This window comes from Zingiber officinale, chromosome 5B (genome assembly GCF_018446385.1).
Source record: "Zingiber officinale cultivar Zhangliang chromosome 5B, Zo_v1.1, whole genome shotgun sequence".
In the NCBI taxonomy this organism is placed as follows: Eukaryota; Viridiplantae; Streptophyta; class Magnoliopsida; order Zingiberales; family Zingiberaceae; genus Zingiber; species Zingiber officinale.
The window spans coordinates 2636757-2657813 of record NC_055995.1 but is presented as its reverse complement, the minus strand read 5'-3'; the positions used below and the strand labels follow the sequence as shown (position 1 = coordinate 2657813).

Sequence of the window (21057 nt, the reverse complement as noted above, 5' to 3'; positions counted from 1 at the left end):
AGTAATCCTGATTCTTTTTATAATGGTATTTGCACCCTATGTTTAGTGAGAGATCGGATATCTTCTATGGTAGGGACTCCTTTTCGTTATTATCCTTATTTTTAAAAAAATTAATAAATATTCATAACTTAATTTAATTTTTTTTTAAAAAAAAATGAATTGTAAGAAGATGGGTAACCGATATGGAGATGAAACTACCCCTCTCGAAGACGGTAACTTCCTCCCTCGCGGCCTCGCTTACTCTGTCCCAAAGTCCAACCAACCCTCCAGACAAAGCATGGTCTCCTCTCTGGTATTCCGTACGCGAACGCCAAAGGAAGCAGGTGCGACTGCTCCACCGCCTCAATATAAGTCAAACATCTCTCTTGTTCCTTCGTTTCCTCGGAATTCGAACCCTCTCTTCTTCGCCTTCTCGATCCCTCGGCCCTACGCAGTGGGGGCATCGATCGGGACCAGCGGAGGCGGCAACCTCGGAGGCGGAAGATTAGGGTTGCAGACTCTGTGAACATTCTCGGGAAAGGGAGGAGTTGCGGTGCAGATACCGGTACCGTTGTCTTTCCTGATTCTTCTCGTTCTATTCGCTTACGCTGACTCATGGATCTGGCATGCTTGGTGGCATCGGGGTTGGGATGCGCAGCTGAGATTAATTAGTTACCATGGTTGACTCTGGAAAAAAAAAAGAAAAGTAATCCCTAGTTGAAGAAGAGAATGCCCATATGTGAAGTAGTTGTGTCTAACATTACGTGTTGTACCTAGTAAGAAACACACTCATGATTACATCTATATTAAGATAAAGTCGCTGATTTTAGAGAATACAACAACAAATTCCTGTATTCTAGTTAATTTTCAATTAGAATGGATTTTCTTCATGTTCATGCTCATGCCTATCACTGTGCAGATATTAGACAATTGCTTATTTTCTTTATGGATTCATACCCGATTATTATCTCTCCTAGAAGAACTAGGATTCTTATAATAGATAAAGCTATAATCTCGAAGGTGAAGTTAGTAAGGAAATAGATTGAAATAAGACAAACTGGTGATTACAAATAGACGGTGTTAAGAAAAGGGTAAGAACTGATAATTAGGTGGTATTGCAATTGCAACTTGTGCTCCTAAAGAATTACAATAAATAATAGAAAATGATCAAGCGATTGAAAATAAGCCAAAAAGAAAATAACAACATATATTTATATGGAACAAAGTAACATTATCATCTAAGTAAAAGGTATTTGTGGTTATCCAGTAAGTTGCATCTGCAAGGATCTACGCTGCCAATTCTGCATTCAATGGTTGCATTTCCTGTAAATATCTTTCAAGCATTTGACTGCAAGCCACTCAAAAGTAAACAGGGCTTAAGAATCCACAAATTCATCTGCCTAACCTTCCTACAATCTGGCCCTGTTCATTTTCATGCAGCTCTTCATTTCCAATGTGTGTTTCCTGTATACTTGGGGTTACCATGTAGGCCTGCTGTGTTGAAAGTGCTTGATGATCTGCTATACTGTGCTAATTGCTACTCATGTGTACTATTTCACCAGTGGTCTTCATTTTGAATTATAGAACACAATAGATGTTTAATATTTTCAGATCAGCCTAGTCAATGCAATAAATTTTATCACCGTACAGGTCTCCAAGTTGATCTGGCCAGTTCTGAAATGTTGCTATTCCTCTTTTCGAAAGATTGTCATGGAAGTGGATTTGATCTTTAATTGAACAGAGTCAACCGATTTCTTATCTTCATAGCAAAAATTGATTAATCTAGCAAAAATTAAACCATCGATTTGAATCTAATTGGAATGGATCAATTTCAGGCCTAGTGTTGCTATTCCTGTTTTTTATTGTCATCTTTTTGTCAGTTATTGTCTTAGTTGTGGAGGTGATCTAGTTAAAATTTACTTGCAATATATGATGCCTTATCTTACCCATTTATTGGTCTAGCATGTTCAACACAATTGTTGTTTTAGTGTGAATTGGTCTGATTTAGGCCTTTAGTTTTTCTCCGACAGTTGAACTAAATATTATTAGGGAGAGTTGACGTAACAATAAAGTTGCTGGCATCTGACTTTTATTAGAACCAAAATAATTAAGATATCTCCATAATGATATGATATTATTCACCTTGGGCCTAAGCTCTCATGGTTTTATTTTTGGGCTCTACCCAAAAGGCCTCATACCAATGGAGATATTTTTTTCCTTATAAGTCCATGATCTTTTTCATGTGTTTTCAATACAGGACTTTGTTTGCAACCATTGCAACCCAACATTCCCCCTCAAACAAAGAACCTCCCTCTCAAGCCTATCCTCTTGATGTCATCTTATCCTTGACCCACCAAGACTTTCCTGCCCCTCGATCCAACTAACCTACTAGGACTCCTTACCCCTCGGTCCACCCGATCTACTAGGACTTCATTGCCTCTCGGTCCACCAGACCTACTAGGACTTCTTTGCCTCTTACTCCGATCGACTTCCTAGGTCTTCCTTGCCTAGCCACAATTAAGACTTCTCTACCTGATGTCAAATCGTCTTAATCCAGACATAGAAGCCCTCATTTCCTTCATTAGATGTCAATATTCAACCCACATGACTCAATTGGACCATGATTCTTGTGCATAGTCGACGATTAGTCCTTCTGGTAGCGCCAATTGTTAGGACCAAAAGAATTAAGATATCTCCACAATGGTATGATATTATTCACTTTGGGCCCAAATCTTCATAGTTTTGATTTTGAGCTCTACCCAAAAGGTCTCATACCAAGCGAGATATCTTTCCCTTATTATAAGTTCATGATCATTTATATGTATTTTCAATGTGAGACTTTGTTTGCAACAATTGCAACCATTGCAACCCAACAACCTTGAGATCACGGGTTCAATTCGCAGAAATAGCCTATTGCAAAAATGCAAGGTAAGGATGCATACAATTGATCCAATGTGATCCAACCCTTCCCCGTGTTGGTGCAATTTCCCTTGGTCAAAGTTGACCAAGTTGACTAAGTTTAAGTTGGCTCAAGCTTGAGTCTTCGTGTTTGAGTTTGTTTGACAATATATATAGATTGCAAGTGCAATTGTCCATATGGGAGATTGACGGTCAAAGGTTAACCAGAAGAGTCAAGTAGGCAAAGATTGATCGGATACTTGACTGGGAAATCCTGAGTTTAGGCAAGGGCAAGACCAACGAGAAGGTTGGCTAAAGAAAAAAATCCAAGTGGATCAGTGTTGACCGGACATTTGGTGTGGAAAGTCCTAGTGAGTGAAGCCAGGAAAGTCCTGGTGAGTGAAATCAAGCATATGCAAGTCCTAGTGAATGAAACTAGGCAGATGAAATCCTAGTGAGTGAAACTAGGTAAAAAGTCCTGATGAGTGAAGCTAAGTGGATTGCAAAGTCCTGATGAGTGAAGTCAGGCAGATATAAGTCCTAGTGAGTGAAACTAGGTAGATGGAAATCCTGGTGAGTGAAGCTAGATAGTGAGGAAGTCCTGGAGATAAAAATCTAGGTGGGTTAAGGTTGATCAAACATCTGGTGTTTGAAAGTACAAGTGAGTCATAGAGGATCGGAACACTTCGCACGAGACAGTAAATCCAAGTTGGTCAAGGTTGATCGGACACTTGGCACAAGGAAGAAAGTCTAAGTGGGTTAAATGATTAACCAGACACTTGATGACAAAGTCCTAGCAAGTCAAGATTGACCGAATGGTAGGCAATGAGGAATCCCAACAGGTCACGGATAACCGGATGTTGGCCGTGGGAACTCTGGAGTTGAGTTAAGCAAGTTTGGGTTAGCCAATCTATTGGGTAATTGATTGAGCTAGAGACCAATCGATTAGTGGATCGATTGGGTGGTGCATTTTTGTCGTGAGGAGCTTAATCGATCAGGTGATCGATCGAGAGGAATTCACAAGAAAGCAGAGAGTCTCTGAATCGATTGGGCAATCGATCCATAGCACTCTCAATCGATCAGTTGATCGATTAAGAGAGGTTTTTCGCGAAGCACAGTGCATGCTGTACGGAATCGATTGGGAAGGTGCCCAATCACTTCCGGGACTTCTCACGAGAACACAGAGGCACTCTGGATCAAGTTGATTGATACAACTCCTTTAATCGATCGACCGATTGATTGGATTATGACCGTTGTGCAGGTTGCGAGCTTTGGACGGCTGAGATCGGCTGGATCTAACGTGGCAATCGATTGGGAGTAAGCCCAATAGATTGGGAGCCCTAGATCGCAAAGAATAAAACCGTTAGCGAGATTCAAGTGCAATAACGTTTACACGATTCTTCTCCACTATTGTTCGCCGAATTTTAAGCTTAGAAGACAAGTGTTGTTACACTTTCCAACTGGTCCAGAGGCATCTTCATCAACAATAGATCAAGCAAGAAGTTTTCATTTATATTCTTGTATTTACTTCTTACTTCGAGTTGTATCTTTGTTGTTGAGTTGTACGAGATTTTTCCACCTCCGGATTGTTCCGAGAATGAGTTGTTTTCATAGTAGAGAGTGTGCTCGAGTGTGGATCCTTGGATTAGTCACCTCATCTTGAAGTGGATACTAAATAAATTCTAGTGTTAGCATTGGTGGAACTTCGCTTCGTGTTTTCCGTTGCAAATCATTATCGATGAAGCAAGACGAGTTATTCCCCCCCCCTTCTAACTCTTCGTGACCCAACAAATGGTATCAGAGCGAGGCCACTCTTCATCGGACTAATCACCGGAAGGGGCAAAGAGCTAGAGGAAAAAGAAGTTGAAGCCCTAATTTCAACAAGTCAAAGACTTCATCGAGAGAAGCTCAACTTCAAGATGGATTTTTGAGATAAACTAAGATATGCCACAAGGGTGCCTCCACCATTCACATGCTTCGATCTTTGAAAATCAAAGATCGAAAATTTCTTCATGATGGAGATCGAGTAATGGTTTGCTCTAATGGAGGGATTTGGGGCTCCAAGGGATAGCAAAGGTAAAATCATCAAGAAGAGAAAATGGAGCGAAGGTCAAATTCAAAGATGCGAGGCCAATAATAAGGTGACCAAATTATTGGTCAATTTAGTGTCAAGCAACATTTTGAGCAAAATTGGAAATTATCAAGATGTCAAGGAACTTTGGAGCAAGTTGGTAAGACTTCATGAAATCCATCCTCAAAACAAAGCAAAGTAGAATCCAAAGAGGGAAATTCTTTGGATCAAGAGGAAGAGGATTGAGAGGTTGAGAGATACTCAACATCTGAAGAGGAAATTCAAGAGACCTCCACGATTGAGGGAAGTGTCATTCATTGATATCGGAGCAAGAAGAAGCTTCTACTTCTAGGTCAAATGGAGAGGAAGATTGTGCCACCTCCACAAGTCAAGAGAAATCAAATGGAGTCACATTATTTACTTTGAGTGTAGGGAAAATGGGCATTACAAGAGTAAGTGTCTGAAGTTGACCAAGAAGAAGGGTCAATTGATACCAAAGGATAAGGAGAAGCCCTAGAAAATTGGCCCTGTAGTACGTCAAGGCAAGGAACACATTGTGTGTTTCTTGTGCAAGCAAAAGGAGCACTATTGGAGTTAATGCCCAAGGAGGAAGATTCGATCAAGAGTCAAGAAGGAAGCTCGAGTAAAGAATAACATTAAGGTACCATTAGGTAATGGCACTTATTTCAATCATGATAAAAAGTATGCTAGATCAAATTTATACCACCTTAATACTATTTATCATGAAAATAGGAAGCATGATAGGATTAAAGAAAAACATGTAGCGTATCATGCCAAAACTACACTTCCTAAGGATAGGAAGGTAGAGAATGGCTTGGGCAAGAATTCTAAGGATTTTAGATATAGGCCTAAAGATAAAAATGCCAAAGGTAATCTAAAAAAATCCACATCCAAGGATTTAAGGATGGAAAATCAAGCCTTGAGGTCAAGGCTTGATAAATTGGAAAATACCCTAAAAAGAATGGAAAATATCTTTAAGGGATCTACTGAAACATTCTTAATAGCTTCTATATTTGCAAACAAATTTGTGAAAAATATTGCTTTTGTTACATCATGGACTCAGTTAAAATTTACTCGCAGATATTGGTTTCATTTGTGTGACATAAGATCCTGATGTATCTTTCATGAGAATATGTAGGTTTATGCATTCAAGTTGCTAACTAGTTCAAGTTTATAATACCTGTTGGTTGGCGTGTACCAAGACCTACTTATGGGTTGAATCAAGAACTATTACCAGTAAATCTTACATTGCTAGTGCAAGTCACTATATACTTTAGCTGATAAAGTGTAACAGATTGACATTAGAACTTTAAGCTGGACCGAGCCTTGGTCCCCTATTGGATTTAAAAGAATCTTTTGTTCATTTTGCTAGATTTCAGTTTCAAGGTTTGGGTATATAGCTATATTTTCAAAACCAATGATGATGGAAACATAAATCAAATTAATTTGTAATTGACTTTTGTATTACCATTTAGATTGTCATGTCTAGTTTTCTTAATTCATGGTTCATGATGGAACCATCTTTTTTTAATCAGGTTTCTGTGAAGCAATGGCAGAAAATTGGGTTGATAGCTTCAATTTGGGTAGACATTCAGATGAGAGCCATCATGACGATTCACGTGTTGAGCCTATCTATGAAGCATTTCTTTGTTCACTTACGAAACAAGTTATGCAAGATCCAGTTACCATAGAGAATGGGCAGACTTTTGAGCGAGAAGCTATTGAGGAATGGTTCAAGAAATGCAGGGACAATGGAAGGATGCCAACCTGTCCATTGACAAATAAAGAATTAAAGAGCACTGAATTAAACCCTAGTATAGCTTTGAGGAATACCATTGAAGAGTGGACCAAGAGAAATGAAATTGCCCAGCTGGACAAAGCATGTAGAACACTGTCACTTGGAAGTTCTGATGTTGATGTTTTACAGTCACTTAATTCCATTATATATATTTGTCAGAAAAGCAGGTCAAGCAAACATGCTGTGCGTAATGCAGAATTAATACCTATGATTGCTGACATGCTGAAGAGCAGCAACAGGAAAATCCGACTTAAGGCACTAGAAACCCTTCGCGTCGCTTCTGAAGAAGATGATAATAAGGTTGCCTTCTGTCTGTTTTGTTTAATTTGCTGATACTCTCGAAGATTCTGGACTTGGTTCTTACCCTCTATGATGAGATAACCTCAGATGTTATTGTTTTGCAGGAAGCTATTGCTGCAGGAGACACAATCCGAAGAATTGTGAAATTCTTGTCACCTGAGCATTCACAAGAGACGGAAGAAGCTGTATCATTATTATATGAGCTTTCAAAATCTGAAACTTTGTGTGAAAAGATTGGAGGAGTCAGCGGAGTGATACTTATATTGGTAGGAATGGCAAGTAGCAAATCAGAAAAACACTTAACTATAGAAAGAGCTGATAAGACATTGGAAAATTTAGGAAAAAGTGAAAATAATGTCAGACAAATGGCTGAAAATGGTAGATTGCAGCCGCTTCTTAAACTTCTCCTTGAAGGTAATTTGCTGTTTTGGTTAGTTCGTTATACTCCTTTATACACTCTTTAATGTACAATTTCTTATAAATTGATATGATATTTAAACAATGATGATAAATGCATATACGATATGTCGATATCCCCTATTCTCAGCAGCATTTGTTTCTCTAGCAGCTTCTTTTCCCTTGAATATTTATATTGTTTGTTCTTTTTCATTAAATTTATTTTCCTCTTTATTAAACAAAAAAAAAGGGTTTTGCATGTTTTTTTTTAAATTTTTTTATTATGCCACGTAAACTACTTTTTTTAATAATAGCTAAATCTAGCAATTACTTCAGAGGTTTTACATTCACTTGTCACAAATTTATGTTTAGCAATCTTTCTCGTTATCAATTTTTGTGTCTTGCTTGGCAGTTGATCATCCAAATTTGGCAGTGTCACAGTATGATAATCCATCTTTTTTTAAGGAATCAGGCCAATAGCTGTCATGCCAAAATATTATCTAATGTAAATTGTTGCAGTAGATGACATGGGCTAGCTTTATTGTAAGTGTAATTGGATATAGGTAAATATTTGGGTTGGATTTATTAGAATCTCTAAAGCAGAAATTGTTTTTTTTCCTTTTTGTAAGTTTTACCTACACTAACCTCTCTCCTTTAAAGTAGTTGTAGTCTTCTATGAAGTGTCTTAAAAAATGCTTTGTTATTCTAGTCTTGTCTGGATGATTAGTGTTAAGGTTTTATTTCTCCAAATATCTAATCTTTCATTTTGTAAATGAATTATTAGTTATGTTGTTTTTTAGGTGGTTCTCTCTCCAAATTTTGTGCAAAATCTTGCAGGATCACCTGAAACACAGCTCTCAATGGCTACTTATCTTGGAGAGCTTGTCTTAAGCAATGATGTGAAAGTCTTTGTAGCCCAAACAGCTGGTTCGGTACTCGTCAATGTCATGAAAAGTGGGAGCAAGCAAGCGCGAGAAGCTGCCCTCAAGGCTTTGAACCAAATATCATCGTATGAGGCTAGTGCAAAGATACTTATTCATGCTGGCATCCTTCCACCACTTGTCAGAGACCTTTTCACGATAGGGATCAACCAGCTGCCTATGAGACTGAAAGAGGTAGCTGCAACAGTTCTTGCTAACATTGTGTCTTCAGGTGCTAATTTTGAGAGTATCCCTCTTGATCATGATCGCCGTACCTTGGTTTCTGAAGACATTGTACACAGTCTTCTTCATCTAATTAGCAACACTGGACCTGCAGTTGAATGCAAACTTCTTCAGGTACTTGTGGGGCTTACAAGTTCTTCAGCCACTGTTTTGAACATAGTTGTTGCTATTAAAAGTTCAGGTGCTACCATTAGTATTATTCAGTTCGTTGAAGCCCCACAAAGAGACGTCAGAGTGGCTTCTATAAAACTCTTGAACAATATTTCTCCTTACATGGGTCAAGAGCTTTCTGATGCTCTTCGTGAGACTGCTGGTCAACTCAGCAGCTTGATTAATATCATTGCAGATGACAGTGGGATCTCAGAAGAGCAGGCAGCTGCTGTTGGGCTCCTCGCCAACCTTCCCGAGAGTGACTCTGTTTTAACCAGGTGCCTCTTGGATGAAGGAGCTTTCAGGATAGCCATCTCAAAAGTGACTAGTATCAGACAAGGGATAACTCGTGGGGGACGCTTTGCCACTCCTTTTCTTGAAGGCCTCGTTAGTGTTCTCTCGAGGCTCACATACATTCTGGAAGGTGAACCGGAGATCATTGCCCTAACTCGTGAGTATAATCTTGCTAGCCTTTATACTGATTTGCTTCAGATGAATGGTCTAGACAAAGTGCAAAGAGCTTCTGCCCTGGCTCTGCGAAACCTCTCCAGGCAAACAAAACTATTAACAAGGGTCCCAGTGGTTCCAGAACCAGGGTTTTTCCGTTCTATGTTTTCTTGCGTAGGCAAGCAACCAGTTATTACTGGACTGTGCCAAGTCCACCACGGCTTCTGTTCTGTAAAAGAAAGCTTCTGTTTGTTGGAAGGAAAAGCCGTAGAGAAGTTGGTTGCTTGTTTAGATCATACTAATGAAAAGGTTGTCGAGGCTGCCTTGGCAGCCTTGTGCACTCTGTTGGATGACGATGTGGATATCGAGCAAGGAGTGTCTGTCTTGGATGGTGCGGATGGGATTAAACCAATTCTGGAAATATTGCAGGAAAACCGCACAGAGACGCTCAGGCAGCAAGCTGTCTGGGCTGTGGAAAGGATCTTGAGGATAGAAGAAATAGCTTGTGAAGTTTCAGGGGATCAAAACGTTGGAACAGCATTAGTTGAAGCGTTCAGGCATGGGGATTATAGAACGAGGCAGATCGCAGAGCGGGCACTGAAGCATGTCGATAAGTTGCCAAATTTCTCTGGGATTTTCACAAAGATGGGGCAATAAGAGGGTAGAAAGACCAGAGCTTTGTACATTGAGCTTGTAATATATTCGTCTCAACTCTTCTGTATTTTGATATATTCTTTTCTGTTCGCAAAAAAGAGTGTTAAGGTTATGGATTCTATTTTCAGAGAACACTCTTGCATGGTAATAAACCATTGGGTTGAAAAGAAACGCCAAAAGGATTCACACAGATTGTTTATAGAAGAAAGAGTAGGAAGCCATTTGCTGATGGGACTGCAAGAAAGAGTTGGAAGCCGTGGCTTGTAGATACTACAAATTTTGTGTATCGATGTGATGACATTGAATTGATTTGGCATTGTAAAGTGTATTAGTTTTTGATGAATATATATAGGTAACGAATATTTGGTATTTTTAGCATTGATCAAGTTAAATTCATTAGTAACTTTATTAATTGTTGTTCAACCCAGCTTCGCTTCTGGATAATGTTTTACGCTGTGTTCAAGGGAATAAAATGTTTTAAGTGAAGAGAAAAGAAAGGAATTATATTATTTTATTTCTATTATATTTTCTTCTAAATGGAGAGATAAAGTTTTACCTATTTATTCATTTTTATTCAATTTGGTTGATGAAATGAATAAAATTAAATGTCTTCCTTTTCTCTATTTCCATCTGGATAAATATTACAAGTGAAATATTTTTTATATCATTTCATTTAATTTCATGGTGGATAAGATTGCGTACAATAGATCCTTTTTCGAGATTTCGCATGATGAAAATTTCGTGCACCGGAATATCTTTGTTTATTTCATTTAATTTCAGTCACGGGAAAAAGATAAATTATACATATATTTCACTTGTAATATTTACATAATTCTAAAATCTTTTTTTTTGTGACAATGTAATGCGGGGATAGCTCAGTTGGGAGAGCGTCAGACTGAAGATCTGAAGGTCGCGTGTTCGATCCATGCTCACCGCATTATTTTTGTTAAATTATGCGGTCAATTTATATTCTTACCGCTAAATTAAATTATTACATTCTACACTAAAATATTTTCAATCAAATCCACAATTTTATTTTTACATCTCGTATTTCTTCATTTTTGTGATTACACAGTCGAAATTTCATGATCCATATTTGTCGACGTTCTCGTTTCCAATCGAACATTTCACCACAAAAAATTGGGCCATTTTTCCACAAATTTTAAAACTTTTACGCAAGAAGTTGAATTCCCAAAAATTATTAAATAAAACAATTGGACAATTTGGCAGCTGAAGGGCTAAACGAGCATTGAACATTTTTTTTTTTTTTGCCAAGGTTAGATTACACTTCATCCTTAATCAAGATTGAGCGCAAAAAGTACTTCCGTAGGATCGGACTGATCACCCTTAGAGATAATAAAAAGATTGAGCAAAAAGTAGTATTATTCACCTTAAACGTTCAGTAGTATCACCTAGCCCATAGTAAAATACAGGAAAATAAATTACAAAAGACATCGGCAACGCTTTGTATGATATTTTTATATCTATTCGAAATTAACCCCAAGATCTATTATAACAAATAGACATATCAGTACCAACTGCGTCAGAGGCATTAATCATGATTCTTGAACAAATAAATGCATGCAATTGATCCATTTTCAGATACAGCACTCTTAAGTGACCAAATAGAAGTAAACGGAGAAGAAACTTCCACTATTCATCATTAGATGACTCAATGGCTGTAGGAGAAATTATTTTTGAACGCCAAAACAAGGCAACATGGCAACTCGCCAGGAGAAGCAAGATAGCCATTTGTAGAGCAGCAGATGAAGACCTACTTTTTCCTCCAAATGCTAAAGATCCCATCTGCCAGGGCTCTCATGCTGCCCCACCAGTTTGTTTCCCTGGGTGAATCTCCATGGTTTGAACTCCTATTGCGTTCACTGCAGAAAAATAAAAAATAACTCTCTGGACATACGTGGCATTTAATAGAGAAAATTAATGCACCTAGATTGAGCAGTAGATGCAACCCTACCAGTCTAAAACCCAAAAGGCTATCTAAGCCATATGCTTATCTTTTGTCCAAATAGATAAAATGGCTGCTTAAAGAAGTTAACAGCATCTTCTTTTTATAATTTAATGAATGTCAATGTCTCATGTCAAGACAAACAAAAAAACTTACAAAGACAAAGCAAATGTTTGGCTAAGAGGAATTAAACAACTTACTAGAGCACGAACTTACCATTGACCTTTGTTGTTAGGAAATTCATTATGCAGAAAAGTTCTCATTTAATTTGCATGCAAGTACAAGTTAGTATTCACTAAGGTCTGATTATACTTGGAACTCGGTTTTAAAATTGCAAATAGTATCTCCAAAAAACAGACTTTAAAACTACACAGTACTCCAGAATAAAAAAAATCAAGAAAAACTTCTTTTTTTTTTTGCTTAAACAATGCAGGACATTAATTGAATACTTCCATAACTAGTCAACTGCAGGTTCAATAATTTCTAGGTTTACATAAACTTCCTCTGCCTCACTAGAGCTTCGCTGGAGCAACATGACAAGGGGAGAAGATAATCACTGTGGGTCGTTACAGAGCATTGCCAGAATACTAATTAGTTTTGTTAATTTGAACCAGATACAATTAAACCCAAAAAGGCTGATTAAACCCAAAAAAATATTTGAGGTATGTCCAATGGTATTATTTGCAGTTTTTGAAACTCATAAAGCATCCAAGTGCAATTAGCAAGGGGCAAATGTAATTTAGCCGATTTAAGCTACTCCAACTTCAGGAAACTCAGAGAAGTGGCAGAACAAAATCCAAGAACTTAAACAGGAACAAAGTTATTATCTCAAGGCAACCCCACACATCATTTAGTAGCTAGAAATTTAACTAACAAGATAGTTTCTTTCAACTAGGCGGTAAGTTGGTATATCTCGATCCCAACAAGATGTTGTAATGACCAAAAGATTCAAGGATAAATTAAGCTTTTTAACTCACTACAAAATCTTCTAGAGAATTATACAAGATAGGCTATAGCAATGAGCCTCTTTATCATTAAATAATCATTTAGGAAACAGTAAAAGACAATTTTGATGAAGATTCATGGTAAATGTAACTGCAACTAGTAAACTAACAGAATCAAACAAAGAAAAGTAACATGGCATTCTGCCTAAACCAATTAGATAGTACAGCTGCATCGTACCTGGCAAACCAAATAATGCAGCTGCATTTTATGCAACTTTGAAGTGGACAAGTTCTTTGATATTACCAGTCTAATCATTTTTTTCTTTCTTCAGAATTAACATGATGTATTGGATACGATATATTTTTAAAGGTTAGGCGGTTGTGCTATTACAACACCAGAGAGGCTGTCTACTCACCCATTCACATCAACGATATACAAAGAGGGAAAAGGAGAGAAAATAACAATAAACAGTTAAGTGGGTTGGGTCATGAATGATATCATCCAGAATTTCAGTTTCATCTGTATCAAGGTGAAGTTGGTTATGAGCTAAATATTCATATGTATTATGGCATTCCCTGGCTCTATATTTGTGTTTGAATCTTTCAACCCGTAGCCAGTGGGATATGTATAGTTTATTCTTCTACCCTTAGCATCTAGAAATGCATTTTAGGTTCATTACTTATAGGATAGAAGGGCAAAAATATCCATATAGCTGAACTCAAATAATTTCAATAGAATTGGCAAGGATGAATCTGGATTTTGTTTTATGTTCCAAGAGCTGCTTCAGCCTATTCTGGATGAATTCAACATGAAAAGATGATCAATCAAAAAGCGACTAGCCCTAGGTAATCCAATTTGAATTGATCAGAGCCAAAATCATGGCTATTAAAGTCAATGCAAAAAAAGTTTGATTCTAGCTTGTGCTGGCACTTACAATGAGGACGTAAATTTTTTGAGAATAATATCCTGAACAAATGAGCAAAAGGTACTAAAATACTTTAAATTGCTTACATAGGTTGCAAGTCCTCCATATCTGTCTTCAGAGTTGTATCATCCCTTGCATGTTCAACTGCCTTATGGTTAGGCGTGCCTTGTGAAGAGTCAATGGTGCTAATCTCTGTTTGGCAGCCTACAGGATCGCCAGGAGGAGTTTGTGAAGAATCTGCTTCAATTGCCGACTTCAAAGGAACTGATGACTCATCCTACAAACAAGTAATCAAAACAAATAATATACAAGTTAACATAACCAGCCCTCCTCCCCTCTTTTATCAAAAGAAAAAAAAAGAAACATGTAACTAAAATAATTTCCTATCCTTCTCATTAAGAAGACGACATGGCTTTAATTCATTTTTAAATATCAAATCAATTATTACAACATTATTAGCCTAATAAAAGTTATGTTGAGAGTAAGAAATAAGAATTTCTAATATAAATGTTTGTATTTAATCTGTCAGGATGAACTATGAACTGAAGTCATGTTAGAACTTCATGCTAATGTGCATTTTGAACTCTATGCTAAGAGCATCCACATCAGTTTCTCTATAATATCTCTAAAATTTGGATTAATCCACACACTTTATTAAATTTAGACAATCACTTTTTACTACACATTACATCAGCTACTCTAAAATTTCCATTATCTCCATGTTTTTATTATTTCCTTTTCTCTCTTCCACTTTTTTATTATTTTCTCTCTCTATGTAATATTTATTTTTCATTACTCAATCCATTCCCTTTATTTTTTTCTCTCTCCCAAATTAAATGATATTTTAATATTTAGGGAATGGATTTCATTCCCTAAATTTAAGAAGTACTATTCATGAAATTTAAATTTAAAGAATGGATAGGATAGCTGATGCAAAAAAAAAAATTACGTAAAAAGTAAAATTTAGGGTAAATTATGTGTTTAGGGAAGTCGATGTGGATACTCGAACAACGTCAATTGGTGCATCTATTAGCTTATGCTTAAGTTGGGGATCTCCGCACTCATATTAAATTAAAGTGAAAAAGTTAAACTGCAACGACCAAAATTTTCATTTCAGTTTAAAATTTTGCTAAAAAAATTTAGGTTGATTCGGCTCAGAATACATGAAATAACATTTCATTTTGGTTCCCTTTTTGCTAAGTTGACAGTGAAGCAAACAAAAAAGAGATTTTAATACCAATGTCTTAGTATTAAAGCTTTATTATTTTTATATCGTTATTTTAAACAAAAGCTAATAATAATTAACTAAAAGGACAGTATATTTGTAGTTACTTAGTTCCATCCGAAGCTAACCAGTATTTTGGAGAGATTTAGTTCTGCTTCAATAGATATTTTGTTTGGTTAGATTCCCAAAAAAAAATAGTTTCTAAATTGGTTAAAATCACTTTGTACTGAATCAGAACCACTAAATAAAACAGAGAACAGAGAAAATCTTTTCATTTACTAGTTTACCAATATCATGTGCTGGCTAAGATTTATCTATTAGCACAATCATGATTTGTGAAAAACACAATCATCAAACCAAAATGGGAACCATGCAAGAATGAAGATGAACACTATAAAAGTTACAAATTTAAAGATTTATTACCAATCATCCTTAGTCGAGGAAAATTATATCAATCACCTTTTGAGAGAATCCTTAATTCTCAAAAAAGCAAAGGAGAAAACAAATAACACAAACATAATCATACGAAGGGAAAAAGAGATAAAACTGGTGTTGGATCTCTCTTTTTCTCTCTCTGTGTATATGCACATATATATATCCAGGAGGAAAAATATCAAGAGATAAATATGATACAAAATTAGCATGACAAGGTTGCTTAGATGTCAAAACATAGCCAATATGTCAAACTCACAAATGCTACAAGTTGACTACCATCACAAGTTGTTATACGTAACATGCCAGTTTTCTAGCTTGAAACAAACTACCTTATAAAAACTTACTTTAGTCATGGTACTTAATTTCAAGTTTTCATCTGCGACGACTGCAGAGGAAATTTCTGCATATGAAATTTGACCACCATCTTCTACTTTTCTTGATACCCTAGTCTCTTTGTTGAAAGAGGCCAATTTAGCATTATGCTCCAATTCTTGAACCAACACTCTTATTATGTAATGTTGCCCACCAACCTCCTTACGGACCTGTGTCAAAGAAGGAAATTTTCCAACATTTTGGGCTCTATACCTGTCATACCAACCAAGTATTAAATAGAGATGACATCAGCTATTTCACAAAGTTGCTACTAGAACATGATGCAACATTAGCAAATGACATATTAATATAACAAACTTACATGTTGACAATCAATGTTCTTAAATGTAAACTAGCAAGTTTGCAAGAGCTGTAAATTTACAAACATTAATGTTTGTGGAAAGTGCCCTATAGGTAGAAAAGATGACTTCAGGGGAAGCAATTGGTATAAGTAAAGAAGCTATGTCTACATTGAACCTATACATTCTTATCTCTATATTGTTTGGTGGACTGCAATATGATCTAGCTGTACCAGACACAAATTTAGATGATTCTTAGAGAACAATCACAAACCGACAGTTCTATGCAACTTTGTTTTATAAAAGACTAGAAAGAGAATTTAGCACTTGATGAAATTGAATGTGGAGATAGAATGGACATTATAAGACCCCATTTAAATAGTTATCTTACTTGTTAACAAAAGACTCCACTAGAGCACGCCTTTCTTCTTTAGGTATCCTCTTTCCTTTTTGTGGTTTACACGAACTAGAATGAATTGATGCAGCAAATGGTTTTCCCTGGCTACTGGAATTTGTCCGAAGTAATGCACTAGGTAAGCCAATAAACACTGCAATGATTTAAGAAAGACAATCATTTTCACCAACAAACAAGGAATTGCCACCTGGATATAAAGCTAAAATCCTTTTTTCTTGAAATATACTCTTTTTTGTTCATCGTTGGAATAAATAATGAATAAGATGCAACAAAAGGGGTATGAAGAAGACTACATCTATAGTTATTTAGAGACTGAAGTACTAGTCAACAAGCTTCCTTGTGTTAAATGTGGAAGTGAAATAACTTAGCAAAATTGACTTCGGTTAAAAGTTTTCCCACTAGCAAGGAAAATCTAAATTAGCTTCCTTTTTCATGCAATAGAAACGCAGAACTGGAAACATTCCAAGGCTAACAGAGAATTGGAATAGACATTGGACGACAAAACCAAGATAACAGAACAAACAGAGAAGACATGTCCAGTAAATGAAAGAACTACACATTGCTTTTTCAAGAACTTAAATTTTGCTACCTAAACCATAGAACTAGACATCTCGTTCCTAATGTTCAGGTTCCTAGTACAGGACAGGTGCCTTAAAATTGTCACAGCAAAGCTTTGCTATCAATCATCAGGTGAAAGAGAGGAGGTACAGTTTGGTACCCTTTTCCGAGGAAGAGGAAGACGAAGCTGGAGAATAAGAGGAAAGTCGTCTCACAGCCGTCTGCATCTGTGCTCCTTAATGAGTGTCACGTGGAGATCATACACAAGGAGCGGGATTAGAGCTGAAAACGCATCAGCATGACCGCACACCGACGCCGGAGAGACCTACGGAGAAAAGAGTATTGTCTGCCGCCACCGGAAGTTGCCGTCCGGCGCTGCTCGCCGGAGGGAGAACGATTCGCAAGAGGTTCGAAAAATGAAAAATGAAAAATGAAAATTGAAAATTGAAGAGCATTTAGGGTTTAGGTTCTTCGAGGGTTTATAGAAAACGAAATTATTACTGAACCAGAAGGCGGTTTGGTTCTAATCAAGCGAACCGAACTATGATATGGCCCGGTCCGCGACTGCTTGGTCGAGTGGTGCTTCAAATTTTGATCTAGACGTGTCGATTTTTGTTTTTTAAATAAAAAAGTTCATAAATCCTTTATCTTACCCCCCTAAATACATATATGATCATATAAAATTTTTTAATTTTTTTTTTTTTTAACTTGACGACGATAACCCAACCCTTAAATCCCTAAAGTTAAAATCTAATTAGCTCAGATCCGGAGCTAAAAAAATAAATGGCAAAAAAAACAACCGTATATTTCAACTGGGATCCATGGTCGCGATATAATTAGCTCAGATCCGGAGCTAAAAAAATAAATGGCAAAAAAAACAACCGTATATTTCAACTGGGATCCATGGTCGCGATAAAGCAGTCACGGACCATTCCATAAGGTAAATTAACAATTCCATATACATAAAAAGCTGTGTTATCTTGCATACCATACAATCTTATTGACACGGTCAATTAGGAATGATTCTGTGCCCGTTTAACATTCCATCAATCGATTAATACAGTGTAGCAATCGATTAGTAAAAATAATTCGATCGGAAACGAGTTGAAAAAATTAATGCTATCAATATAGTGTGTCAAATTGATGTTTAAAAGCTTAGATTATTAAGGAGACTTAGACGAGTACAAAAGTCTTGGTTTGGAGTGATTCGGAATTCTCTAGGTCCATCAATCACTTTTGGACAAAATAGACTGATGGACCTAGAGAATTTTGAATCACTCCAAATCAATATCAATATATTCGTCTAAATCTCTTTAATATATTTATGCCTTCAAACATCAATTTGACATAATATATTGAGGCAGTGATTTTGTCAACTCATTCTCAGAATGGAAAATTTTATCAAATGTTCATTATTGATCATTATAAGTGGTACAATAATGATACTCACCAATCGACATCACAAATGACTTCCTAGGACTCTCCGTGGGAAAATATCAAATTTTTTATTTTCTGAATAGTATAGATCTATTATCTGGTTTCATCCAAAAGTGACTGATGGACCAAAAGAATTCTGAATCACTCCAAATCAAGATTGATGTACTCGTCTAAGTCTTCTTAATATGCTTTCAAACATTGATGTGATATACTATACTGAGAGTAATGATTTTTTTAACTCGTTTCCGATCAAGTTATTGTTACCAATTCATGTATCAATCAATTTGTGGAACATATTCATGTCCACAAAACCAATCCAAATCAATTGGTTGATTTATCAATCGATTGCTATAATGTAACAATCAATTGGTAATAGTTACTCGATCAAAAACAAATTAAAAAAAAAATCTCTACTTTTAATATAATATGTTAAATTGATATTTGAAAGTATAGATGTATTAAGGAGACTTAGACAAATATAAAGATCTTGGTTTAGAGTGATTTGAAATCTCTAGGTCCATCAACCGATTTCATCCAAAAGTAACTAATAGACCTAGAGAACTTTGAATCATTCCAAATAAAGATGTTTGTACTCATCTAAGTCTCCTTAATATTGTTGGTGTAGTGGGAGTGGTTCGTAGAGCTAGAGGGGAGGGATGAATAGTGACCTACAAAACAAAGTTGTAACTTTTTCTTGCTATCAAATTAGCAAGGACACAAACTAATTAATATATAAAATAACATGTAAAATAAAAGAGGCTAGAGATCAATTTTTTACTTGGTTGGCAACTAGAATGTTGCTAGCCCAAGACTATAAAGCGCATTACAAAGATCTTATTCAGCCACAAGTCGAAGGCAGAAAAGCCCCTTACAGTGATTAATCACGAAAACAATAAGACTGAACGAAAGTGAATACAAGTGTGTTATCTCAACTTAGAGGACAAGGCCTTTATTTACAGCTCTCTGGTCGAGATAGTCGTCTACTAATGTGGCACTTCTCAAGCACGTAGAAGCAATCTGGGTGCTTGGACATCGGTCAAATCGATCCACTTGGTAATGGTCTGCTCAACGGTTTTCAACATTCCGAGCACCTAGAAGACATCTAAATGCTTGTAATATGCTGACGTTGACTCTATGTTGATCATCTTCGATAACAACTTGCTAACATGTCAGCTCTTTCTAGGCGCCTTGATTAGATTCGAGCACTAGAATTCATGCATTTGGAATGGATCTAGGCGCTTGGAATGGTCAACTCAGAAGTTTAACATTCTCTAGTCTTGTCGATTGTGATACTTCGGCTATTCAAAGTTGAGCTCACCCGAACTCAACTCCGGTTTTTTCCTTGAGTAGGCTACCTCCTCGGCTTCTCGTCCGTCGGACGCTCCGCGCGCATCCATCTTGCTCCACCAGTATACTCTTCCGCAATTCCTTGTCCCTCGGATATACCGAGCCCATCGACTCGCTTCCCTTAACATCCTTCTAGCAAGCTACATCTTCCGCTCGATTTCTTGTGTTCCTAAGTCTCTATACACTCAGACACAAAACAACAAACACACAAGACCTAACTTAACTCCGTTAATCATATCAAAACTGTGCCGAGTATTTATAATCTATCCCTTTTAATATGTATCAACCCGAATTAAAGTTAGGGTAAACAAACAAGAAATATGTGTTTTTATATATATAAAAATCTAAGTTAAAGTATTAAATATTGCAATTAAGTACAAGAAAGAAAATTACAAATTTAAAACATTAAATTCCACCCCCCCCTTAACTTAACCTCTATAATTTTTCTCCTTTCATAGTTTCATTACATAAAAAAAATAAGAAAAAAATAAGGTAGAAAAATTCTAAAAACTTTTCTAGGGCTGTACCTATAGTAAACAAGTTTATATATTTTTCAAAAAATTATTTTTAAATCTAAGAATTTCTATGGTTAAAAATCAGATTTTACAAAAAAAATTGAAAATTATTTTTTAATCTTTGAAACATTTTGAGTGTGTAAAACATAAATAATTTGATCGTTAAGAAAATTTTTCACGAGAAAATGAATTTTTCTAAACAGTGAGAACATAATTTTCTTTATAAAAATAGAAATTATTGAATTAAATGCTTTGAAAATATATTTAAATAAAAAATCACTATTTTTCTAAGCATTCAAAATATAACAGTTATTAGGAGAAAAATCAAGTTTTTCACAAATTAAATTTTAAAAAAAATATTAATACTTCATTTTTTGGAAAAGAATTTATAAAAAATTATATATTAGTCAAAAATTTCCAAAAATATTTCTGCTAATAGATAATATTTTTATTTATCAAAAAAAAATATTTTGTAAAAAAATCAAATAGATAGCATTTATTAAAATTAATTTTTCCAATGCATTTAACAATTCAATAAAAATAAATTCAAACATGCATACCAAATTTATTCAATATATTAGAATAGATTTTGAGATCCAAAATAAATTATTAATTACTGGATTAATTAAATACACTTCTAGGAATATTATTTTTTGATATTTTTATAATTTCACCCCTATGATTTTTGATTGTAAAAATTTTGAATTTAAGCATATAGGATATTTTTCTAATAATTATATT

The 21057-nt window shown here is 35.8% G+C and overlaps 2 protein-coding genes and 1 non-coding gene across 5 annotated transcripts; 2 read left to right on the top strand and 1 right to left on the bottom strand.

Moving 5' to 3' along the window:
* The first annotated feature begins 228 nt into the window (after positions 1–228).
* LOC121983916 (U-box domain-containing protein 44-like) lies at positions 229–10319 on the top strand. 3 transcript variants are annotated; one of them, XM_042536614.1, is made up of 5 exons: positions 229–544; positions 6505–7067; positions 7172–7481; positions 8301–9916; positions 10006–10319. In XM_042536614.1, the coding sequence occupies exons 2-4, from the start codon at positions 6519–6521 to the stop codon at positions 9878–9880; spliced, it is 2439 nt and encodes an 812-aa protein (XP_042392548.1). In that variant the 5' UTR covers positions 229–544; positions 6505–6518; the 3' UTR covers positions 9881–9916; positions 10006–10319. The 3 variants fall into 3 exon arrangements, with proteins under 3 accessions (XP_042392548.1, XP_042392547.1, XP_042392549.1); XM_042536613.1 differs by having other exon boundaries at positions 8301–10029; XM_042536615.1 differs by lacking the exon at positions 229–544 and having other exon boundaries at positions 6684–6852; positions 6927–7067; positions 8301–10029.
* Positions 10320–10741: 422 nt separating this feature from the next.
* Positions 10742–10814, top strand: TRNAF-GAA. Its single transcript has one exon. It is a non-coding gene; the product is annotated as a tRNA-Phe (tRNA).
* Positions 10815–11403: 589 nt separating this feature from the next.
* LOC121983915 lies at positions 11404–17478 on the bottom strand. The gene is made up of 5 exons (XM_042536612.1): positions 17178–17478; positions 16436–16592; positions 15718–15958; positions 13800–13990; positions 11404–11760 (listed from the first exon to the last, which is right to left on the bottom strand). Exons 1-5 carry the CDS (start codon positions 17242–17244, stop codon positions 11652–11654), a joined length of 765 nt encoding a protein of 254 aa, XP_042392546.1. The 5' UTR covers positions 17245–17478; the 3' UTR covers positions 11404–11651.
* Between the last annotated feature and the right edge of the window lie 3579 nt (positions 17479–21057).